This window comes from Malaclemys terrapin, chromosome 1 (assembly GCF_027887155.1).
Source record: "Malaclemys terrapin pileata isolate rMalTer1 chromosome 1, rMalTer1.hap1, whole genome shotgun sequence".
Classification (NCBI taxonomy): Eukaryota; Metazoa; Chordata; order Testudines; family Emydidae; genus Malaclemys; species Malaclemys terrapin.
In genome coordinates, this window is record NC_071505.1 from 115,615,257 (window position 1) to 115,641,879 (window position 26,623).

General features: G+C 40.7%; 1 protein-coding gene across 3 annotated transcripts in view; it reads left to right on the forward strand.

The window, feature by feature from the left end:
- PIK3C2G (phosphatidylinositol-4-phosphate 3-kinase catalytic subunit type 2 gamma) overlaps positions 1-26,623 on the forward strand; it is a 293,772-nt gene that overhangs the window by 226,271 nt on the left and 40,878 nt on the right. For all 3 annotated transcript variants that reach the window (XM_054036231.1, XM_054036253.1, XM_054036242.1), the window contains exons 27-31: positions 169-361; positions 914-1,035; positions 6,475-6,583; positions 15,268-15,343; positions 24,223-24,317. In XM_054036231.1, the coding sequence (XP_053892206.1) occupies positions 169-361; positions 914-1,035; positions 6,475-6,583; positions 15,268-15,343; positions 24,223-24,317 (595 nt within the window). The remainder of the gene's footprint in view (positions 1-168; positions 362-913; positions 1,036-6,474; positions 6,584-15,267; positions 15,344-24,222; positions 24,318-26,623) is intronic.

The window sequence follows — 26,623 nt, forward strand, 5'->3', positions numbered from 1 at the left end:
CTGTGTAAATTGTACTGCTGCAAACAAATGATGCCGAGAGAGTGTGTTATGTGTGTTTGATTTTTAGTTGCATTCATGGCAGCAGGCACCAGGAAATGGAAGCAAAGGGAAATATATACATGAAGAGAAGCATTTACATTTGATCTTCTTTTTGTTTTGTTTTCTCAGGAAAATAAAGGAAAGTTTAGAGTGCTTCCCTGTCAAACTCAATAACCTGATCCATACGCTCGCACAAATGTTAGCCACGGGCTTTGCCAAGTCTACAGCTTCACAGAGTGTTCCTCGGGAATCCAACATGCTGGATGCAGAGAGGTCAATTGCCCGAGCAACCATTTTAGGGTTCAGCAAAAAGCCTGACTCTGTATGTATTTTGCTCTCCGCTTGCCCTCCTTTCGCTTGATCTTTAACTACTCTTCCTTTAGCTTACATGCTCTCCTGCCTCGGTTATATAAAATGTGCTTATGCCACAATGAAAGGATCATGGAATGAGCAGCGGTGCCATAAGCAATGAGATTCTGGAGGGAAATAAAACCAGGCAGAGAGCTATTAGTGGGGAGCCATTAAGGAGAACGGTTCCTGCCCTGTAGTGAAAAATAAATCAAGAGCTAATTATAACACCCATAAGGAAAGCACAGTACAAAATTAGGAAGCTTGATAGAAACTGCTGTATGCTGCTTGAATGGAGCATTATTAGTTTTCTCACTCAGTGGTGATATTTCAGTGTTAGAACTGCATCCCATCCAGACAAGTTCCTTTTTATACAGCTACGCCTATAAATTACAAATTGCATTATCAGGCACTTTGGAGCTACATTACAGAAAGGTTTTTCTTTGTTGAAATTTTCCTGTAGTTCTGCATGTGCCTTTTTGGCATCAGCCCCTCTCTAATCATTTCTGTTTTTTCCCCAATGCAGCTATATTTAGTCCAGGTGGTGCAAACCTGCCAGGTGGTGACCTTTGTGGAAAAATCATTCGAACAATTTTCAAAACTTCACAGCCATCTACAGAAGCAATTTCCATCACATACCCTCCCAGAGTAAGACAGCACATTAGTCCTCATTATTCTCCTATTAAATGGTTCTCGCTAAGTACAAGCAAAAATGTGAAGAATATGTGGTTGTTATATTTGCTAGCAACACAAATTCTGCCTAGAAGGCACTCGAAGCTTTCATGTCTGTCATAGGATCTAGGGAAAATTGATCATAGTCTATTGTGGCAGCCTAACTTTGCTATATTCTAGTTATCCACAGCCACATGTGATGTATACTTTTTTCACCCATTACACCTCTACCTCGGTATAATGCTGTCCTCGGGAGCCAAAAAATCTTACTGTGTTATAGGTGAAACTGCGTTATATTGAACGTGCTTTGATCCACCGGAGTGCGCAGCCCCGCCCCCCGGGAGCACTGCTTTACCGCATTATATCTAAATTCGTGTTATATCAGGTCGTGTTATATCGGGGTAGAGGTGTATTTTCAAGGCAGATTTATTTCTGGAAGTGGGATGATTTAGCAACAAATGGCTGAGTTTTTCTTTTTGGAGAATGCGTGTGCATGGGGAATAGAGGAGGAGTTAGGGCCTAATCTTTTTTTTTCTTTCTTAAGTGAAGGATAGAACTGTCATTGACTTCACTGGGGGCACGATTGGGCCTTAAATCAGCTTTCTTTACATCAGCTACTGTGCAAAATTGTTAGCAAAAATACTCTATTATAGCCACACAGGTGTTTACATGCTGGGTCAGATCAAAATCAGTCTAATCCAGTATCCTGTTCCTGACAGTGGCCAGTTGTGTAACAACCCTGAAGCAGATAGCTGAGGGATTATCTCCCTCCTCACCCCCCACATTAGGTCTCCTCCAAGCCTCTAACAGAGAATGCCTTGAGCCCTGAAGCATGAAGTTCAACATCTCTTCCAAAAATTGTATTATGATAATTCTGGGTATTCTTAATATCTATATACATGTCCAATCTTGTTTGGAATCTCACTAAGTTCTTGCCCTCAATGACTTCCTGTTGCCAATGAATTCCACAGATTAATTATGTGCTGTGTGGAAAAGTGTGTCCTTTACCATGACCATGGATTCTGGACATGTCAGTAACATCACATATATCGTTACTCACCAATATTGACACCACTGAAAGCAAAGCAGTCATTTCTTTATCAGTCATGCTAACCCATCCAATGGAATTCCCTTCTCTCTTCAATGTCAGCTGAAGGAAAAGCAAATACTTGACCACACAAATGAGTAGTTTATTTGATCCTAAATACTGGCAAACTCAGACTCAGATGGGCTTGAAAAATACAAAAGTCTCTGGTGTTTGAACTGAAGTAAATGGGCCAAAGTCGTCATGGTTTTGACTGGGGATGGGCAACAACCACAAATTTTATATCCGAATTCTGTCTTCCCCCAAAATGTGAAACAGGTTAATTCTAGAGAAAGGTGAAGGAAAGATTCAGATCCCTTAGTTTCTCATTACTCAGATCTGGAGTTTTGATTGGCAGATTATAATTTGAAGGCTAGTTGCAATATTCTAATTGGGATCTGAATATCTCCAAAGTTCGAGGGTATTTGAATCAGGGTTTCCATTTGACCCCATTCATAGTTCTAACTATTGAATTATAAAATAAAATTGCAAAAAGCAGCTATTTCTATCAGTGTTCTTCATGAGCACAGACATTTGAAAGGGGGAAAAGGAGTTTTTAAAATTATATAAATCTATCCAAATCTGTAATGTGACTTTTTAAAATATTAGTAGCTATTATTCATGTAAAACATTTTTAAAATAGAATTTAAAAAGTGCTTGCAAGGCTTTTAAATTACCAGGATGTGTTTTCCACAAACCTCAAAAAGTCAATTCCTCATTCTAAACCTGTTTAAGAGCTACATAACTTTGCTATCAAAATTCAGTCCCAGCAATAACTTGTCACCACATGGTCTTGTCCCAGGAGTGAATTCTCTTGACAATTTTTCTTTAAAATGTTCTTTTAAGTTAAACAGCATTTTTAAAAATGGATGTTTTCCAGTTTGAGGATCTTTGTGTATTCCAGCTTTGATTTTAATAAATAAAAAGACAAATTATTTCCTTACTATGGTCTTATCATTGGAACTGCTATACCAGATCAGAACATTAGTCTGTCTATGTGGTGCACACCTCCAGCACTGGCCAGTGCCATATGTTTCAGAGGAAGGAAAAAGGCCTGTTCCATCATGTACCTACAATATCAGTTTGAAGCTGTATGATTAAAAAACAAAATGAGTGATTTTTAACTTTGAAAAGAATTTTCCCATGAATATTGTTACGAACACTAAAAATGGTGTAGGTCCAGATTTCCAAGATGATGATTAATAGATTGTATGGAAGAAAAAATACAGCCTAGGCCTGATTTTCAGATGCGCTGAGTACTTGCTACACCAGTGAATAATGAATGATGATTAACGGGAGGTGAGTTCTCGGCATCTCTGAAAATCATTCCTTTAGTGTTTAAACATGTTCTGCAACCCCTATTTGTAAGTCAGACCACAGCACTTCCAAAGAAGCACTTCTATTCTGTCACTTTATCTACAGAGGATTTTAATTTTTTTTTAACAAGGATGACAAAAAAGGCAGTTTGCACACAAAACCACATATTTTATAAAACAAAGATGTCACTTAGCCACAAAGTTTGGAAGCAGATCTGAATTTCCATGAAGTTCCAGGGTGTTCAGGTCTGCAGCTTTTGTTTATTTGCCTATTAGAAAGCTGGAGGTCAGCTCCAAAGTTCAGATCCAAATTTTCGTCAACCTCAAGTGGATTCAGAGCTGGGATTTTAGTTTCAGCTCTACACACAATTCAACAAAAGCAAGGTATTTTAAAGAAAGACTGAACACCAAGGAGGTCACAAGGCTACCCCTATGCTTTACTTGAGGTTTGAAAACCATGACCATTAATTCTTGCCTTGCCTCCTCCCTCAGCCATTCAGTTAAAGTCAATGAGAATTACAGCTGCATTCCTGAGGCCTCAATGTGGCCTCTGGGTTTTGGGGATAGAGTATTGAACTGGATGTCAGGAAACATGGCTTCTGTTCTTATCTATGCTGTTGATATGCTGTGAGACCTTGAGCAAGTCACTTTACCTCCCACTCTTTGTCCATCTTGTCTATTACAATGCCTCGCACAGTAGAGTCTTGATCTTGGTTGGGACCTCTATATGCTACTATAATACAAATAATTATAACCAAAATGGTGGAAGTACATTATTTTGCCACTGTCTCTTTAGTTCTTCACCTACTAACAGCAGACAGATCGCTTACTTGAATTTTGTGCAGAAGTGTTTTATGAGGCAGAAATTGCTTCAGGATATTTCATATCATTAAGAACTATCCTGAAATCAAATCAATGATTTTTTTCATTTTTCCCCTTCCTCAAATGTATATGTTCACGGGAGAACTTTACTTAAACAAATAAAAATGTAGGTGTGATAATTGGATATATGGACTGTAAACTAGATGCTTGCAGGAAGTGAGAAAAAGCTCCTTAACAGGCACATTTTAAACTAGGCTGGACAAAGCACTTACGAAGATTGTGAGATCTATCCGTCAATAAGCTTCCATCTGTAAAGTCTCTCAGTCTTTGAAAAAGTGTTTTACTGCTAGTTGCAATATCTACAATAGGCTTTCAATATCAACTTAATCAATGTATCCTTCATATAATGACCTTCTGTAGCAAACAAACCTTTTGAAAAATCTAGCAATCGTTACATAGAGATGTAATTAGGTTTAACTTACTTAAGTCATTCAGTTTTTCACTAGATGAGAATGTCATTTGCCTGCATAGACTTTTACAACCAGCTGGTCTGCAGAGCTAGCCAGTGTTTCTCTGTACAGCTGCAAACTACAACTCAATGTGTTGTAATCTGGCTGGCCTTTTAAAAGCTAGTGGCGGCTTTTCGTTGAGCTCTGGAATTGGGTACAGCCTGTTCAAAGTAAGGATCTGACCAGCAGGCTCTCAAAAGTCTGTCCAAGTGTCATTTCACTGTGTTGGACTGCTGGCTGGCTCTCTACTCATCTGAAGCTTTCAGGTGTCTCCTGAGAGGATAAACAGGGTTATACTGGAAAAAGGAGAATGTAAATGAGTCATTGTTAAATGCCTGGAGTGGTGATGAGAAATTTAATACAATCAAATTGAAACGTCCACTGTTGTAAATCGTGTAGATGAGAGGATACAAAGCATAATATTAGTTTAACAATCTCATCTTAATATTAGTAATCCATATCTCAAAACCTTCACATGCAATTTAGACCAGATAGCTCTTCTGAGACGCACAATACACTCCCTCGTCTTGAGAGAGAAATAGTCCTTCCAGTTCAAGGTTAATGTAATGCAATAAGGTGCACTGTTAGAAAGCTAACCTTCTGGCTGATCGAGCCATGCTTTGCCTGTAAAGAAGGGAGAGGAATGTAATGATTTAAATGTAGCTTTTATAATACACTTAAGTAGGGTGACCAGCTGTCCCGACTTTATAGGGACAGTCCTGATATTTGGGGCTTTTTTTTTTTTAATATGGGCTCCTATTACCCCCCATCCCCTGTCCTGATTTTTCACACTTGCTATCTGGTCACCCTACACATAAGTGAAAAAAATATTTAAAATATTAGGTATCTTCAATAGCTATAAAATTTGAAGTTTGCACAGGATCACAATGTAGAAAATTACCAGATTGTTTTTTAATTATTAAACCAAAGTAAAATTAATATTAATAAAATCCAATCAAAGAGCATTATTATCTATTGTGTTTTCATATACTACTTGTTTTATGGTAGCACCTACAGGCCACAGTGGGGATCAGGGATCCATTGTGATAGGCCCTGTACAAAGACATTATATGAGACAAAACCTTTTTTGAAGAGCTTACAATCTAAATAGACAGAAGAGATGGGGGTTGGAGACAAGGCAGGAAGCAAAGCTACTAATGAGAGGCTGCAAGATTTCGTTAATACTTTTTTGTCATTCATTATTATTAGAAATAGTAGTATTTTATTACAGTAGGCCTAGAGCCATCAGCTGACATCAGTGCTAGGCACTGTACAGTCACAAAGACAGTCCTTTCCCTGAAGCACTTAGAGCCAGACTTTTAAAGGTATATAAGCATCTAAAGATGCAAGTAGGTGCCTATTAGGTGCCCTAAATACCTTTAAAAATCTGGCCTTTTCAATGAAATCGACAGACAAAGGATGGGATGGGAAAGAGAGACACAAAGCTGAAGCATCTTGCTGAAGGTCACACAAGAAGTCATTAACAGAACCTCGGTCTCCAGAGTCCAATTCTAGTGCCCCACCCTCTGGACCACAGTCCCTCTCCTTAAATAAAAATAATAATTAAAACAAAATCTTAAAGATGTCCTGCTGTTCTTATGTAACACAGAGTAAACAATATAATATTTTTTCAGAAGAAACAATTTGCAGGAGAAATAAAACGGGTACATGTTCTCTGTTTCAGGTTTCCGCACTGGTGGCATTTACCTTTTACAGATCTTGAACACAAAAGAATGAAAGACTTAAATCTCTATGTGAAGCAGTTATTGAATGGATCCAGCAACCTGTCTAATGTACGTGATCATTTTCCATATAATAGCTTATATTGTTTTTAGCACCTTTCTGCCAAACAAATCCCAAAGCTGTCTACAGCCTATATAAAATGACAACTCCAGACACTGCCACACCCATTTCTGAGGCGGAACAATGGTATAATTTAACAGGACTAACCACCCACAGACAACAAAGCGATTGAAAAATAATTTATTAGAGCTGGCTGGGAATTTTTTGACAGAATGTTTTCCATCAAAAATGGTGATTCAGGGAAACCAAATCTTTTTGGATTAGTTGCAACAATTTCCTGATTTCAGAATTATTTTTTTGGGGGGAGGGAGTTTTGAAATTGTGAAAACATCCCATTTCAACATTTTCTAAAAAAAAGGTTCTGTTTTTTTGGTTCGAAATGACTTTTCATTTACAAATTTAAGTTAATAGAAAAAAAAGAATTTTAAAAGGTCAAAATCAAAACAGAATGTTTCAAAACTATCAAAATGAAACACTGAAATTATCTAACAGAAATATGTTTGATTTTAGGGTCACAAAAATTTTGAGATTTTGACTTTTCATCTGATTTGGAATGGACAGTTTTTTTTAAATCTTGAAAATTTTTGCTGCACAGGAAAACTCACCCGGCACAATAATTTATGCAGCTGTGCCCACACAGTAGAAATGTAAGAAGAAAGGGAAATTAGCCAGGTGAAATAACAATCAGAGCTTGTTTTCTTTTTAATAATAATGCATAATCCTGGATTGGAGATCAGCAGTAGATAGGAACTGTCAGTAGATTTCCAAAGATAGCTAACATCCACATGATAAAGCAACACTCAGGCTTGGAGAGGAGACTTCAGACTCCAGGTCAGTTCCATCCTTGGCCTCTCTACTGAGATTGTCAATAAAAATTCAGAGTTTTGGGGTTAGCTTTTATGTGATGTATAGTCCCTGCCTTACAATGCAATGGGACTAAGACCACCAGTTTTTCACGTGAGATCTTTTTGGTCATTAGTGATCTTAGGATGTTTCAGGCTAGTGACTTAGAAGTGAAAGTCTCTGTGTCTTAATTGTGCTCTAGGCCTACCTCAGATAGACTGGCTTTCAATTTGGACTAGGCACTATAGTGCAAAAACTATAATATAGCCTACACTAGGGAAATTAAACTGGTAGAAGCCACTTGAATATTTGCAGAGATGATCTGTACCTGCCAATAGTGGCGGTGGGGGGGGGAAGGGCAGAGTGAGAGCAGCAGCTTCAGCAGATGTTAGTGAGCATGCGTTGTACAAGCCAAGCAGCTGCATGCCCTCACACACACACACATCGCCTCTGAATATTTGTAAAATCCTTTGTGTCTGCACACAACCCCACCCTCCCAGAAATGGTCTAATAGCCAGTTAGAACACATTGCCGCTCATCTTGTTTAATAATTTATCTAATCCTCCCATTACCATCCCACAGAGCACTAGTGGCCTTGAGTCAGCTCCCAGAATGCACTGCTGCTGGGAGCTGAGTGGGAATTGCAGGGTAGGTACCCAGAGGACACTGTAAATTAAACTGTTTAGAACAGTGCTCTTGTGGATAGAGGACAAAACTTAAAGCGCACAAACATGGTTAGTGTGGATGCACAATTTACCATTTACCAGTGGTTCAGCTGATACACAGAGTTCAGTTCCAGTGCAGACAAGAGCTGTGAGCCAAGGAGATGAGAGTTTAGGGACAACTATTAAAATGACAGAGAAACTAATCTTTAACAATAGAATATGTGCTGTAGTTAATGGAGTACAAGACTCAGTGGCCCATATTAATGGAAGGAATAATAGGTGGATAGTTTTCATCTGTAAAATGTTACTGTATATTATCTTCCTACCCATTATGTGTCTAACCAGTAATTCTAGTGATCATCTTTATATAGTCACTGGTGTTCCAAAACCACTGAATTGGGATGTTTTACTTTAATGTAGCTCTCCTGCCGGGGGATGTTAGATATTCTGAACATACCAACATATTTAGATCAAGGAGACTGGTTCAGTGGGTAATTTTCTTTATATTAATGGCTGAGAGATCCATGTTTTTTAAATAGTACGAACTTTCCCTTTCCTCAGAGTGGATGTTTGGTTAAGTTCCAAGCAGAAAGTATTTGTTAGGAGATTTTCTTGATAAAAAATGATTGTACTTACTTGCGTCTGTCTGTCTTCTCATCTCAGACAACTTTCCAGTCAAATCTGTCCTTTTTTTCATGCGACTAGAAAGCCTAGTCTAAGCCATATCTAATGATAGTGCTCTGTTCAAAAGTTACTTGTATTTTTATTATGCATTAGTAAAAATGTGTAGTAATAAATAATTAAGGAGTTTGTGAAGAATAAATGTTTGGTGTGTCTTGAAAGTGCAGATGCCTATAGAATGAAACTCTTTGTCTTTTACATCTATTGACTGGACAATTTTTGTCCTACTGAATTGTGTTTTAGCCAGGTTGAGACCTAGGGCATGGGCTAAGGCTGTGGAGACTCAAAAAGTGGAAGAGATTTTAATTATAAATACCTCTGTCTACCATTTCTAAACTGATTATCTTGATTGCCTAGACATAAATTGTCACCTTGTGCAACTGTGAAAACTCTTGTTCTGCTTTTGCAGGAGGTACTGCAAACTCAGACTTATCATTATGTAACTAAAAAATCTAGAATTAAAGAGAATTGGACTACACTCAGCTATCTCACTGACTCATGTGAGTGCATGCTTTTCAGACCTTTCAGACTAAGTGCCTATTACTGAAACAGTGTTATGTTTAAGACTGGCCTTTTCTGTTAAATGATTTAACATGGCAGGGGGAGGGAATATACAGTATATTCACATACTGTGACAGGGTCTATAAACCCCACACTAGACTTGAAGGAGTTAAGGAGCAGTTCTTGGCCCAGGTGACAGCACTCCCCTACACCTGCAGAGCCTGATCCGACTGGAAGAGGAGTTTAAAAGGGAGCCAGACAGTTCAGATGGGAGGGCGAACATACCTACCCTGAGAGCTCCTGATCAAGGGTGCCGCAGAAGCCCTCACTGCAAGGAAGGGGTTAGCATCTGATCCCAGCTGGGCTGAAGTTCAAATTTTTGTTTGTTTTGTGTTGTTTTGCTGTCTTATGTTAGAGTTTGAACGTTTGGGGAGAGGTGAATGGTAGGAAATGACCCAGGGAGGCTGCCTCAAGGCACTCTAGGGCACTTGATATTGTTGTCTCTCATAGGACCCTGGGCTGGAGCCGGGTGGAGTGAGGGGGCCTGGGCTCCCCTACCAAGCACGCTTGTTGAAGAAGGGCATAAACCTCCCTTCCACCCCTCCTCTCCAAATTAAGGAGAGGACAGAGGTGCTGAGAGCCTTGGGGAGAGGGCAAGCCACCTTCAGGAGTCCCCAGCTGGGCTGAAGACCCTTGGGACTCTATATAATTTCCCTACACATCCTTCCTCTGTATTGTAATTTTGCACCAATTATATCCTGGTTGGCTGGTTAGTTGCATATACTGGGGCAATAATCATGGATAAACGTGAGAACATGTTCAGAAATATTTGGACTCATGCAGTTTTGCCTTATTAAATGACAGCAGCCAAGTGGTGTCTTACTGTGGGAGAGCAATCCAGAAACTAGTTGAAACATCAAAACACAATAAACTGAAGGTTTGAAACATGGGAACAACAAAATTGCACATTATCTCAGTATAAATCAAATCTATGACATTCACAGACAGCCTTTATTTTTTATGCCCGCTGCTAACTCTAGCTGAGTGATGGGCTAAATGGAGGTTGCAGGTCCATAACAATCCAAAAGCCATAATATATAACATAAATTAGGGCTGTCACAGTGGCTCATCGTTTTAATGCCATGCTGTAGGAGACTGTCCACTCCCTAAGGAGTCAAAACCCAATTAAGAGACCATTAATTGAGTCAGCTCTTGGGTCCTGTGTCAAGCAGCAACATGTCCGTTGTTGACTGAGGTGATTTTTTTCTGCGTAGTTTGAAGGGAGAAGTTGCAGCTGGCCCTGGCCTACAAAAAGCCTAACTTCAATTATGGAACTGAATATAAAGTAATGTTAATTTATCAGTCCTCAATATTTTGTATAAATAGGAAACTAGCAATCTATGTACCTGAGTGTGTGTGAGGGTTGGCTGTTTAGAATTCATAAACTTACTCAGCTGGGCACGGATTATTTTCTCATCTCTTGTTTAAAAAATATGTGGTGTTTATTTTGGTTTCCATATATTGGATTTACAGTGTGCTCATGCAGTCACAGATTTTAGATTTCAGTTCCTATCCTGCCAAAATGTGTGTGTTTAATTAAACATACCTGATTTGTCCCACTGAGTTCATGCATAAAGGTTTTTGGTTTGTTTTGGGGGGCAGATGGGTTGGGTTTTCGAAAAATTCATAGAAAGCTCAATTAGCAAAACTACACTACCTTAGCTGTGGGGAAGGTGAAGTTTGTTGGTTTGTTTTCCTGTGTGCAATTGTTTTTACTTATCCACAAGATACTTCTAAAAACACTGGGCCAAATTCAGTATTAGTATAAGCACATAAAAGTCCATTGATTTCATTGAAATTGTACTGCTAATATCAGATGTGATTCTAGCACACTGAAACATACAGGGCCTGATTTTCACTTATACTGAAGTCTTTTTACACCACTCTGGTAATGTAGAGATGCTTTACAGTGGGTGTCAATTGAAATGGCTGTAAATTACATAAGTACCCACTTTAAAACCTTAGTATAAATGAGAAACAGGCCGATAATTTTGCACCTTTTGCTAGTCTAACTAATGCTTTGCAATATCAAAGTAATTAAGATTGAAAAGGGACATACCTGTATTTTTAATTATTTCCACATCTTTCTTTTACTTGAGCAAAGAAATCCCTCATAACTATAGCGGAAGGTTGTATAACCTCCAGGGCCAAATTCTCCCCTCATGTACATAGTGGCGTAAATCCAAAATAACCTAGTGATGTCACTGGAGCTACCCTGGATTTACCAATGCAAGTGAAATCAGAAAATGGCTCCAGCGTTCATTTCATGGGGTCTCTCTAATGTGATGGAAATAATGAGGGTCTGAAGTGGGTGGCTTTCTTGAATTTTCACTTTTCATGTACACACTGCAATCAAGCAGAGCCAAAATGGATAGGGCTCAAAGTCTCCTATCTTCCCCTCTCATTTCCTGAAGATGTCATAGCTGCAGCAGGGTCAGCTTTTTCTGATTTATTTCTTTCCTGCTGCTTCTCTGGCCTGTTGAACTATAACAGAAGCATGGGAGTTCTCTGACTCCAGGCCTACTCTAACACGAGTAGAGAAGATAGGCAGACAGCTGAAAAAACAGATCAGGTTGATTCTTTTTCTACTGGAATTATTGCTGGCTAGAAATCTGACTATGATTAATTTATTTGCCCAAGTATTAAGATAATTTTTGCTTAGGCTCCTGTAGAGATGCCTGGCCAAAGACTACTGTGTTACACCAGTGTAAGTCCAGAATATACACACTAAAATCAGTAGAATTAGGAGTTCTAGATTTATACCAGCGTACCTCAGAGCAGAAATTTGGTCCTTTCAATTTTAACAGCTGAGCATATTGATGAATTCTGAACAGAGATTTCCCTAATAGAATATTCAACGTTTTCATTCAACCGGGTGAACATCAACCATTAGAATTTACAGATTATATTTTTATTAGATAAAAATAAGACCAATGATGGGAGATTTGCCTGAAATTCCTAGTACAGGCATTGTTTTAAGGGACTTAAACTAAACTTACTGACCTGGGGAGAACATTTCTCTCTGTGAAAGAGTAGTTGAGTGTTTGTGGTCAATTCACTCCTTGGCTTATATTGAAATTGACAACACAGGGGTCAGTTACTGCCACTCATGATGATGTGTCTTTGTAACATGAATACCTGGAAATGTACTGAGGCCACCAAAACCATTTGAACAACACCAAACACTTCTGATCACTAGCAGTTAATCTTTAATGGAATGCAGGCGCTCAACCATTTACAAAACATATATATGGGTTCATTTAACATGTGCTGTCTCAGGCTCTAATACATCAGTCTGTCCCTGTTCAGCAAAGCACTTAAGCAGATGCATAAATCCCATTGACATTGACTACAATTGGACTTAAGCACAAGCCTAAAGTTAAGCATGTGTTTGTGTCTTGCTGAATAGGGATGAACCTAAGCATGTGTTTAAATTATTTAGTGAAATGGAGACTAGATGAGCGTGTCCTGTACTATGCAGATGTACTCCCAGTACTTAAGATCCCAGCCTACACGCAGTTTGCTGAGCAGTTGCAGTCTCTCAAGCAGTTATGGGCTGGATGCCTATTACAACAAATACTTTGGAGATCTTTTCCTTGGCCTTGGCAGTGTTTTCACATGTCCTATGTGGACTACCCAATCTGCTCTTTGGTCCTGGGCTGTCAGAGGCCCTTTTTTTTCCTTTTCACTTGTCAACACTAACCTTTCTTGTCTTCCTATTTGTGTTGTTACCATGCTGGATACATCATTGTTCTCTCTCACACAAACACACACCAAAATTCATGCCTTGAAATCAATAATGAGGCAAATTCATGCCTTGAAATGAATAATGAGGCAGCAGGGATGAACGGTGCCCTTTATGTTTATGCCTGTCATGGGATTTTGCACCATTTGCCATGTGCTCTTAAATGATGCTGCAGGTACTAGTGAAAATGAGAACTTGCAATTATGGTAACCTGAAATAACCCTCTGCTCTTCCCACTCAGTACTCTCCCTGTGTCACCAATATAAATCTTCCCATCTAGTGTTGAAAGAGAAAGCAAGAGGAAGTAGAAAGACAGGACACTCAGTAAAAAATTTTTATTTCCCTTTCAAATGTGTTAACATACGGTATTCTTCCTTCTGCCTCCTCATACCTGTCCTCTCGAGTTTGTGAAGGTAGGATGACTACTTACATTTATCTGCTTTCTTTTCATACTGTTAAATAAGGAATAAATAAACTGCCAAAAATATACTCCTTCAAACGCTGAGTCTCCCTACACCTGCCTGCAGACACTTATGCAGAAAAAGCAAATAAGGGTCCCACAGGGAATAACCCTATTGTTTAATAAAAGTTCAAGATGACACTACTACCTGAAGCAGTGTATGTGTTCACATGTGAGATATCCCCAGAAGATGAAAGTTACCTTGTGCTTGTCAACACTCGGCATTATCTGGAGTACTGGCATTTTCTTGCTAATCATTTCTTCTCCTATTTGAATCAAGGAAAAATGACATTTTTAGAAGCATTTTGGAGATTTTATTTTTCAAACAGCAAAATAAAAAGCAAAAGCAAATGTCAAAATAAATCCAAATTGTTAAATCATATCTGAATGCTGAGCATATGTTCCTTGGGCTTCTGTCTGCTAATCCCAGATGTTAATTGCTCTAGGAGCTACATTTGTCATTAAGCTCTTCTTTTTTCTGTTTTTGTCTCTTGCTGCATTTTGTCAAACTGAAGCAGGACATGCTGTTGATAAGAGACATCTTATTTCTCTTAGCCCTGTAAAATGCTGGTGACATTTGAATGCTGGAATCTGAAAAGGCTCTTGTGCAGCATCCAGTTTGTTATAGTGTCAATCCTGGTAACACTAATATAAACGTGGCTAGTCTAACCACATTAAAGCATGGACAATCTGACATGCTGCTTTATGAAAAAGCTAATAAAATGCAATTACTGTCCAGCTTTGATTCAGAACTCTTATAAGTGTTCATTTTGAAATTCACATTTTTATTGCACTGCACAATATTTGAGACCAGGGGATTTGGTTTATTGCTTTTCTGGTCTAAAACTGAATTCAGCTACCTTTTACATCTGTTTACTAGAGCACTGTGGGTCAGTTAACACAAATAAAATCTGTAATCCAGCACAAAAGGTGAGGCCTCTTTAAACAATGTGGTGAAAAATGATCGTCTTCTTCCAATTTGCACGTCTGACCTCTGTCTGTCAGGAAGTTAACTCTTTATTAGCCTTGTTACAATGAGAGGGTACAGAGAGCCAACAGAAGACATTTGCACCTCTTAAATTCTGTGGTGCCACAGGCCTTACACTGGTCCAGTGCATGGGGCGAATTTCACCCTGCATGCAGGGGACCAATGCAAGACCTTCTGCACCACTTCCTCTCCACAGGAGGGTTATACAGGGGGTGGTGAAGAAATTTTTTGCAGCATATTTACCAGCTAGAAACACTAATCTGAGACCACGTTTTGGCCTTGGTGTTATGAGGCATGCTGATGGGAAGAAGCAAAGATGTAGTGTCCCTGAATCATCCAGCTAGTACAGGGCGGGATGGCTCATGGGGCCAAGGTGCAATTCCCTCAGGTGTGCTTCTTTCCTGCTGCCCCAAAAAGGGGGAACATGCGCCCTTGTTAGTGCCTGCTGTCAAACCCAGTTTTTACACAGATAGCTGGGGCTGTGATTACACCCCACTCAGGGATGCAAATGTGCATCTGGATTCATAGAGCAACATCCAAGGGAGTACTAGGGCCCTATCCTGCAATGCGGCCCTGCAGTGGGAGGGAAGAGGCTCCCCTTTCCTGCTTATTCCTCTAGTGCATGTGCAAGAGACAAACCAGCCCTTCGGGGCCAGTGTTGGAAAATGGAGCACCTCCCCCACCTATTCACAGCATGTAATATTTCTGTTGTTTTTTTAATTTGATTTCAGAATGAGCATGTCCTCAGCTTTTTCCTCGATGGGTCCAAAACCGACTGGCCGGAAGAATCTGTACTTGTTAGCCTAGGTATGTAAATGATTAATTTTGATCACTTTAAGAAGGAATTGGTGACACTGAATACTGCAATGCAGAGGTGGGTCTAACCGAACCCACTGGTAAATGTGTTTTTTGTTTGTAAATGTGAGTATAATAACCAGTAAGTAATTCAGTTCACTTTTTATTTCCCGACTCGTAGAAGTTCATACACACATTTTTTTAATACAATCTGCAGCCCCAATTGGCTTTGACGTCCCCTCCCCCACCAGTTGTATTATTTCTAGCAATACTTACATCATAATTAAAGCAAATATATATTTACACTTGAGACAAACTAGGCCAGGAACCTTTTTTTCTTAAAACCCCTCTTCAGATAACAATCTTAAGAAGGAGGATTTGAGGTATGACAAAGTATCATGCATGTGTTGAGACGGGAAGAATAATGTATGCTAGCGATGACCTGTCAATAAGGGTATTTCACAATGAGCGGGGCATGTAAATAACAGAACATGTGGTTAATCTTGCCTAAGTGTGCATTATTACTTATAGAAATAGCACTGTTATGTACTTTTCCTCTGTAATTAACTCTGCACATTGTTTCCTTAACATGTCTAAATTCCTAACCACCTTCCTCTTCTGTCCTGAAGCCCCACCAATGAGCTATCTTCCTGGCTTTGTTGTTACCTAATGCTGACTCTTAGCTCATCTTCTGCAGTCAACTTGGGGGGCGGGGGAAATAAAAGCCAATGCTGAAGGCCACAGTTCTACTCTGCTTGCACTTTGGTTTTGACAGTTCAGCCATTTGCTGTATATTCCACGTGATAAGAAATCTCCAGGATACCCAGCAATCCACATTTCATACCTGAGTGGCTGCTAGTAATACCACATCCCTTCCATGTCCAATGTGCTTGTTCCTCCTCTTTACAGACTGAGGCTCTGCTCCTTGGCTATCCCACTCTAGTGACACACAGCAATTCTAATTCTGGCTTAACCAGCCACTGGAGGATTCCCCTTGTGTAGGGAGATCCTGTGGTGATGTAGAATTGCTATATGGCTCCTACTGCCCCTCTCCCTGCAGCACAAGAGCCATGGCCAAGCCATCTCTAAACCCCATCAATTCCCTTAGGGCCATTGGAAACTGGTAATGTTTACTCTGATGATACCCACATGGCCCAGGATTGGGAGGATGCAAAGCACTGACAAGAGAAGAGTTTTGTTGCAAAAATTCAAGCCAGAGCTTTAATACAGCTTGTAGCCTGGGTTCATGGGCTATGTTCTATATCTCTCTATGGCTTCTTTTACTGTAGTATCTGAGTACCTCGCAGTCTTAAATGTATTTCTCTTCCACACCCCTGAGAGATCAGGAACTACTGTTACCCCCCTTTTACAGATGAGGGACTGAGACACTGATATGTCACATGATGAGTCTGCAGAACAGCAGGGAATTGAACCCAGTGGACCATCCATATAACCATTATGTAGCCAATGGTACACGGGTTAAAAAAGAAAACCTTTCACTCTGTGAACTGGACCAGCATTTATTTTCTGAGTATTTAGTGAGCTCCCTAGCTATCATATCTATAACCCAACCTGTTGGTTAACTCTACATTTTTATGGTGATGTGGGGGCCACATAAGACTAGCCAGAGGGAGGGGGATACGGCAGATGTACAAGTTAAGATCCATAGGCCTTTAATAATCGGAGATAGTGGTGTAGGGAGCCATTTGCCTGCAGGGGAATTTGGCTTTCAAAAGTTTGGGAAATGATGCTTTAAATAAGCAAGGAATCTCCAGTTACCCTAGAAAACAGAGAACATTGTAATTGTTAAAAATGTTGAGAGTAAGACACTCACATAGATTTTTGCAGATTGGAGTAGTTAATGCCCTTTCTCTTTGTTCTAATGTCCAAATCCTGAGGTCTTTACTTGGCTATGGAGAGGAATTTCCCCCTGCTGGCACATTATTATTTGTTGTTTGTATCTCAGTAGCGGTCATAGATCAGGGCTCCATTATGCTTGGCACTGTACCAGCACAGAACACAAAGAAGGCCCTAATTGCATAGAGAGTAGCCACCTCCAGAGCACTGTTCCCTCAACTTCCTTTGGAAAGTGGGAAGTGGTGTTTGTGGGTCTAGGAGCCCCCTGTCAGCCCCCTTCAACTCTATAGGAGTCGAAGGGGGCTGGCAGTTCCTGAAAGATGTAATACTAGAGGCTCAACACGATGCTATTCCAATGCAGAGGAAAGCTAAGACGAGCCACGGGAGACCAATGTGGCTGCACAAGGAGCTTTTTAGCTATCTAAAACCCAAAGGGGATACATACAGAAAATGGAAGGACGTGCATGTCAGTAAGGATGTATACATGGGAATAGCACAAGTATGTAGGGACAAAGTCAGGAAAGCCAAGGCAAGGAATGAGTTACAACTGGAAAGAAGTGTTAGAGACAACAAGCAGGGGTTCTACAAATATGTCAGGCAAAAATGAAAGATCAGGGATGGCGTGTGCCCACTGCTCAGTGGAGAAGGTGAGCCGGTAACGGAAGATGATAAGAAGGCAGAACTGCTCACTACCTACTTTGCTTCACTCTCCATACAAAAAATAACGTGACCCCATGACTAGAGAAGTTGTTATAGAAAATAAAGGGAAATAAATGCAGATCAGGACAAGTAAAGAACACAGCAGAGTTCTTCTGACTAATTTGAATGAGTTTAAGTCAGCAGGGCCTGTTGCCATTTACCCTAGGGTTCTGAAGAAATCTCAGAGCCACTGAGATTTGCAAGCTTATGGATGATAGGAGGTACTGGAAGACTGGAGAAGGGCTAATGTAGTCCCCATCTTTAAAGGGGGGGAAAGGAGGAGCCGGGGAACTATAGACCAGTCAGTTTGACCTTGATACCTGGGAAGCTACTAGAGCAATGTATAAAACATTCCATTTGCAAATACCTGGAGGATGAAGGATTGATTACTGACAGCCAGCATGGATTTCCCAAGAACAGATCATGCCAAACCAGTTTGATTTCCTTCTTTGACATGGTAACTAGTTTGGTGAATAGGGGGAATGCAGTGGACATTATATACTTGGACTTTAGCAAGACTTTAGACACAGTTCCACATGACATTCTCATAAGTAAGTTGGAGAAATACAGGCTCGGTAGAACTACCATTAAGTGGATGCATAATTGGTTAAACAACTGGAAATAAAGAGTAGCTATTAATGGAAGGATGATAGATTGGAAGGAGGTCTCAAGTGGGGTTCCACAGGGATCTCTTCTGGGTCTTGTGTTATTTAACATCTTTAATCATGACCTGGATGTAGGAATAAAGAGCATGCTGATCAAATTTGCAGGTGACACAAATCTAGGGAGGATTGCAAATACTTTGGAGGTTAGAATTAAAATTCAAAGGGCTCTTGATAAATTGGAGAAACTGGGCTATAGACAACAAAATGAAATTCAATAAAGACGAATGTAAGGTGCCAGTAAAGTGATGTCAGTAAAGTTGTGCCCATTTATACCAGCAGAGAAATAGGACCTGTCTCCTTTTAAAACAAGAGCCAGGCTCATTGAATGGGGAGATGTGCATTGCACCTTCCTGTGCAGACTTTACTCCCAGTGCTTAATGTGGGACTCAGCCCTAGATAGACCAGACTGTTGTACTATTCCTTGTGATACATGACAACTCTCTCTGTGGCACGTGCTCATATGTGCTTCTTGTTGTGTTCCTAGTATTTCATCTTTTGCAGGCCATCAGTATTTCTTGATGTCTTATGAGGCCAAAGATAGGAAAGAGGGTGTTAGGAGCAAATCTTTCAACAGTCAAGGACAGGAGGATTATAATTCTCTACCAAACTGTCAGTAGAGTAGTTGGTCATTTTTGCAGTATTCTACCCCAGTCCACTCAAACTGAACTGGTTCCATCAGCCTTTGATGGTAGATCGTTAAAACAGGTCTTGAGAGGAAAGGTGTGAGATAAAGCAAAGGATGTAGAAGATAGGATAAGACTTACCTAGCTTCACGGTGTGCTTAGAAGCTTGTTTAGTTAGTGTTTGCACAGCACTTTGCTTTTATGCATTGAAGGATTGCAAAGTATTCTTCCAGGGTAGTTTCCCTCAAGGAGATTTGATCAATTTCTCTGTATCCGATGCCTTACTTTCTTTATTTCTCATACAGCACGACAAGTACAGTGCATGGTTTGTTTAAAAATGATGATTCCAGAAACATTCAAGAGAACATAAACTAGGGCTGTAATTTGCTTTAAAGAATGGCCATCCAAATAAATAAGGGGAACACAAACACTGCAAATCATTCCGCCTGAAGTTGCAATTAATTTCCAAATAAATTGGCATGTTAGTTTTTAATAATCAAAAATAAATAAAACCCACAGCTGACTCAAGCCTTACCCTGGAGTCCCAGGGAAGGAGCATCCACAAGTCATATTAAAAGAACTTGTGAACTCTATTCAGCCCTGGGGCTACGCTTTGGGCACTCATAAGAGCTTTTCCATTGACTTCAGTGAGCATAGGATCAATCCTTAGAAGTCAAATTATGATTTGATTGAAGTCAATGGGAGTTTTGACTGTGTCTTCCATTAGACAAATGTTTGGCCCTTGTTTATAAGAGAGAACAGACAGAGCACACCACCTTCTACCAATGCATAGCCCAAGCATGTGGGTCCACCAGCTGCTCCATATCCATATTGGGCATCAGAGCAGGTGTGCACCATTATAGTTTAGGTCGAAATTCTGGTCTCATAAAAGAAAATGGCAAAACGCCCATCGACTTCAATGGGACCACAATTTGGCAATGAATGCCGGAGTGTCTAAACTGTGACCTGATGGCCAAAAACAGCTGATGGCATCTGGCTGTAATTGCTGATTGTAGCTGATGAAAGTTGAAGGTGGTTAATGCCTCAGAGGAGCTCCCTCAGTGTCTTGCAGAATCAAACTCCTTGTGTTCAGATTTTTCCCTTTTTCTTCCTTGTGTTCAGTTCATTTTATCTTTGTTGTTAAAGCTGTTTCATATACACATTGGAAAAAGGCAAAAAAACAATAGCCATGCTCATATCTATGGTGTCTGTTTCAGACCTCAGATTTTCATGTGATTAATATATGTATTTCCCCTGAGGTATTGCACTGTCCTCAACCTAGTTAAACAATTAATACATGTATTTCTTGCATATAAAAATGTCAATTGCAAATGAAGAATTCCTCCATTAGATGGAAAGTTTCACTTTCTAAAACATTAATAGAACAGATACAAAAGGGGTGGGGCAAGACATGATTTTCAACTGAATTCTAACACTGTAATTTACACTCCGAGATCTGATGTGCTTTCTAAACTTCAATCCAAAGCAGTGCAGACCAACACATGTTCATTTTTATCATCTGAGTCAGATGCCATCAGAAGAAGATTAATTTTCTTTTTTGGTGGTTTGGGCTCTGTAGTTTCCGCATCAGAGTGTTGCTCTTTTAAGACTTCTGAAAGCATGCTCCATACCTCACCCCTCTCAGATTTTGGAAGGCACTTCAGATTCTTAAATCTTGGGTTGAGTGCTATAGCTATCTTTAGAAATTTCACACTGGTATCTTCTTTGCATTTTGTCAAATTTGCAGTGAAAGTGTTCTTAAAACAAACAACATGTGCTGGGTCATCATCCAAGACTGCTATAACATGAAATATATGGCAGAATGCAGGTAAAACAGAGCAGGAGACATTCAATGTTCCCCCAAGGAGTTCAGTGACAAATTTAATTAACGCCTTCTTTTTTAACAAGTGTTATCAGCATGGAAACATGTCCTCTGGAAAAATGGCCAAAGCATGAAGAGGCATATGAATCTTTAGTACATCTGGCAATATCTTGCGACGACGCCAGCTACAACAGTGCCATGCAAATGCCTGTTCTCACTTTCAGGTGACATTGTAATTAAGAAGCGGGCAGCATTATCTCCCGTAAATGTAAACAGACTTGTTTCTCTTAGCGATTGACTGAACAAGAAGTAGGACTGATTGGACTTGTAGGCGCTAAAGTTTTACATTGTTTTGTTTTTTGAATGCAGGATTTTTTTGTAGGGATAGGGGATAGTTATGAAGTTCATATTTTGATCTGAACTTTCCCAACGTTTTGGGAGTATTTGGATAATGATGTAAGCAGAACAGAACCTCACTCATAGTTGCATAGCTGTACTGGCATGATGGGATTAACATCTGCTGCAGTGGGGGAGAGGATAAAATGGTGTCCACCCCTCCAGAATTGTCCAGCAGAGACCCTGCCAGAGTCTGGGTGCACTGGGATCTAGGTGATCCCCCAGGCCATGTGGGGATGGGGGTGTGAAATCTGCAGAGAGGAGCCAGCCACAGATTGGTAGCAATAGATGAAGCCAAAGCAAGGATTGCTACCCTGGGGGGAGAGGGGGAGTGCGTATAGTGGAGCCCAACAGGGGTCATCCCTCCTGTCAACATCTTCTTAGTCCGGTGGCACAAGGAACCAGATGGTGCCTCCACTCCCACCCCATGGCATGATGGAGAGCTGTAGAGAGTAGCCAACCAGAGACTCCAGCCAGTAGGAACAGGAGCAGCCAAACAGTACAAAGTGCTCTGATTTTCTCTGCCCTCTGCTGATTGGCTGTTTGCTCCAGCCCTCCCTTCCTCACCCTTCCTCAGGCTCTTCATCTCAGCTTCCCTCCACACCTGCCCCACCTTACCCTCTTCTCCTCTGCCCTGTCCCACTCACCCTCCTTGCCCTCCCTTTTCTTTTCATTTAGCTGATCCCTCCCCAAGTATCACCCCATCCCCCAAAATGGTGGACCTAACATGACAGTTGCTGCCATCCCATTGTTCACTCTGCTTGTGTGTCCTACCCCTTCCCCACCCTGTGTCTATCTTGTCTTATTAGACAATATTGTTTCATTGTTTCCTTATGCTCCCCCATCTACCTGTATCCAGCTGTTGGCTCTTGGCTTATACTTAGATTGCAAGCTTTTGGGGCAGGGACTGTCTTTTTCTTGTGTGTTTGTACAGCACCTAGCACGGTGGGATCCTGGTCCATGCCTGGAGCTCCTAGGCACTACAATAAAACAAATAAATAATAACAGGTGCAAACTCTCACTTTTCTGTTAGTCTAATAAATGGATATAATGGGCCAAATTCTGTCCTAGTGTCAGTAAAATGAAACCCTACTTCAATGATTCTCAAAGCCGGTCCGCCGCTTGTCCGCTGCGGTTTGCCGCTCCAGGCCAATGGGGACTGCAGGAAGGGCGACCAGCACATCCCTCGGCCCGCGCCACTTCCCGCAGCCCCCATTGGCCTGGAGCGGTGAACCACGGCCAGTGGGAGCCGCGATCGGCCAAACCTGCGGACGCGGCAGGTAAACAAACTGGCCCAGCCCAACAGGGGCTTTCCGTGAACAAGCGGTGGACCGGCTTTGAGAACCACTGCCCTACTTGTTTCAGTAAAGTTAGAGTAGTTTACATAGAGGTTGAGGGTATTTTTTTACAGCAGGATAAATAACAAGGGTTAGCTAGTTCTCTGCAAAAATCCTAATGGAGACAAGAGACTCATTTTTACTTCAAGCAACGTGAGGTCAACCACAGGTGGGAGGTAAAATGTTGACCTTAACCTAACTACATCACGGTAAAACTACCCGTGCCTCTCCACTAGGATTCTACAGCTAGACAGCTAGCCTGCATTCGTTATCCCACGATTTAATTACAAAAAAAAAAAAACTTTTTTGGTGAAGACATTTGGCTTAATGCCTCTAAAAGTACTAATAAGAAATACTGAGTCAGTGTTGAGATTATAAACCTGACTGGGCTTGCATTCAAGGTGATGGAATTTTTGCCACTGGTTTCAGTGTGAACAAAGTCAGACTGTAACTGCATATTAATAGGAATCTGTGCAAAGTATCAGGACCAGGGGATCAGGCCTGCAATCAGGGGTGAAAGTAAGCCGGTACGGGCTGGTAGGGTGTACCGGTAAAAAGTGGCCGCCGGTACTGGCCCATACTCAGCTGACATTAAAGTGCTGCTGTGGCTGCGCTTTAAGGACCCTGCTTAAAGTGCTGCCATGGTAGCGCTTTAACATCATTGCCCCAGGCCACTGCCGGGGGTGGAAAAAGGGGCAGCTTCCCCGGGGCCACAATTTAAAAGGGCCTGGGGCTCCGGCCGCCACTACCGCAGCAGTAGCCAGACCCCTGGGCCCTTTAAATCACCGCTGGAGCCCCGGGCAGCACATGCCAGGCTATGCGGATGGGCTGGCTGGAGGATGCTGACCCCCCAGGCCCGCCCCTTCCACCCAAGGCCCCGGCCCCCATACCAGTAAGTATTGAATGTTACTTTCACCCCTGCCTGCAATTGGCAAAAGTACAGTAATCTTTTCCTTTTCTTTATACCTAGTATCTTTAGCTCTCATAAATCTACAGTTGTTTTGGAACCTTTCTGCAAACTCTTGTGTCTATAAATGTGAGCCAAATTCTGCACTGATTTACGTGCCTTGCCTCCTATACAAGTAGGAGCTTCCTCCCCCTCCCCCCACTGCAAACTGGAAAAAATTGAAACCCCATGTAAGATTTTTTTAAAAAATAGATAGGAAAAATCACAAACAGCAGCTCAATTATATTCATTTTTCTACAAAATACCCTTAGGGTATGGACAATTAAGTCATAACATTCAAGTTGAAATTCAGACTGATGACAAATGGAAAATTTAAAATCTCTCTTAATGGCCTCTCTAATATTTATAACAAAATCTCTCTAGTGTTTTCTAATTCCAGACCTTCTTTAAGCAGGCAATATTTTGTTATACATGTTATTTAAAATAGTATTTCAATGTTTTAGCTATGCATTTCCATTACTATTTTCACTAACAGGAAATTCACTCTTTCAGTAACTGGAAATTAATTTCTTTTGCTTATTTCAGGTCCTAAATCTACTGAACAGAAACCTGGAGTGCAGTTAGTCATATCTTATGAGAGCACCCACCTGACAATATTGTTGAAACATATGAGGAATATTGTAAGTCCTTTTATTATAATTGAGCTCTACCGTAAGATTTTATGTTAGCAGAGTACTGTGCTAACATTAATCCTCACAATGTCCTTTGCAGATAAATACATTTTACAGAAGGTTGTGTGACGGTGCTTTTCATTTAACATATGTGATCTCTTTCAACCAGGTTTGAAGCCAGGGTGTGATACAGAAACTAGCACCATTAGTGTCATGGCCAGTGATGATCTCCTACTGGCAATGCACAAAAGATTAGGTGTCCATAATGGCTCTTCAAGCTGCTTTAGATATTACTGATTCTGAGTTGTTGTCGACTCCTGCCAGGAGTGGGTGGAGTCACATGACAGGGGCTCTGTCCCTTTCTTGGTAAAGTCCTAGCTGGAGAGTACTTGCTTATCTACCCCTAGAGTTCTTTTACGTGGGATTGTACAGGTATGTCAGCTCTCCTGTTCAACATATACGTGAAGTTCAGGAACATCATTTGCTATTGGACAAGGGGGCAGAGTGCCCCCCGGACTTTTCATAAGTCTATGTGCTCCATTCCCCTCCTCCCCCAAATTATAATCACATAAAACCTTCTACATGCTGACAAAACTCTCCCCTCCGCCTCTCCCCACCATTGTTTCCGAAGTGACTCCCTTGGTGAAGTTGCTAGAGGAAATACTGAGGTGGGTTAGGCTGCAATGTCATTGGTATGATGACAATGCTCAGCTCTACGCTCAGCAGACCTAGATGGTAAAATTATCTGCTTTCCTCTAGTCTGGCTGTGATAGGACTGGCAAGGCTCAGTTCAGACAAGATTCAAGTGATGCTGGTTGGCTTAGGGGATCTTGTCAGGGCAGTATGCATTAACTCGGCTAAAGTGGTATGTCTGCTCTTTGATATTAACAGCCTCTGGAATCCCCAACTGCTCTTTTCAGTCTCAGCAGGTAATGGCAGTGGCCAGAAGACCCTTTCATTACCTTTGTTTAACTAGGAGATTTGGGTCATTGGCATGGAAGAAATGTCACACTGTGTTCATTCATGCCTTTTTCACCTCCAGATTAGATTGCAATCACTCGCTCTAAATGGGACTCAGCCAAGCATCAGCCAACACAAAATGAGACTGGTTGGCTGTATGAGTCATGTGAAGCCTACATATCCCCAACTATTCTCTATAGACTCCCCAGGCTTCTGATTTGCAATTCAGTGTATTCATTTTGATCTATAAAGTCCTAAAAGATTTGGGTCCTGAGAGACTGTCTTTCTCTTTCCATGCACCATCCTGAGAGTTGAGATTTCATAGGATACATCTGCTGATAGGTCCTATTTATATGAACGTCCTAGACTATAGAAGATGCTTCCTGTGTTATTCAGATGGAGCCAGTGCTTTTTACCTTTGGGGTACAGTATAAGGCCCTTTGGGGAGGGGAGCATCTCCTTCAGGCTGAGTAGCTGGTGAAGCTTGTGGAGGGAATTTTGGTCAGAACATTATGCTCTTAGTGTTACTGTGTGTATTGTATTTTTTCCCACTGTACTTATGCTGAGAGGCTCCATGATATATATGTGTTGTGTGTGTGTGTGTGTCATAAATCTGTGGTTGGGTAGGTGGTACATCTTACAAATCTGTGGTTGTATAGGATACATACTTGTATGTGTCAGATGTGGGAAAGTATAGTGGTAGTATTCAGTTTATAAGTGTAAGTTTTTCTGATGAATTTGCATGGATGGTTTGCAGATGTACAGGGGCAGCTTTAAGACGATCAGAGATGTCTTAACTCTGTGTGTCTATACTTTCAAATGTATAGGCTTTTTAATGTATAATTAACTTAAAATGTCCTGGCCCTTGTAACTCTACAAAGTTCCATTTAAATTAGACCTTAGATGGGCTTGAGCAGCCATACTCAAGTGTTCCTGGACCAAGGGTTTGGTGACCTAGAAGTTCTTTATCCTGTTAATAATCTCTTCAGCCATCCAGTCCCCTAGAGCAATCTGTCTGCCTGTCTCTTTGGGGGTTGAACAAGGATTAAAAAGTATTCCAAGTTTATATTTTACTCAACACATATTAAATCCATTTCAGTTCTATTCAGTCTTTTTCAGTGTCTTACTAATTACAATATTTTTAGTGGTTCATCTGTACAGAAATTAATTTGCCACCTTGTTTTATTTCAAAATTTATAGGAAATACTTTTTGCACTGGTTCACTCCTCCTTTAATTTATCCTTTCAAATGTCTAAATAATTGTATTAGGCTAAATTCATTCTTGGTGTAACTTCATTGAACTCACTGGAGTTTCAGTAGATGAATTTGAATCACTGAAGGAAACATTAATTATT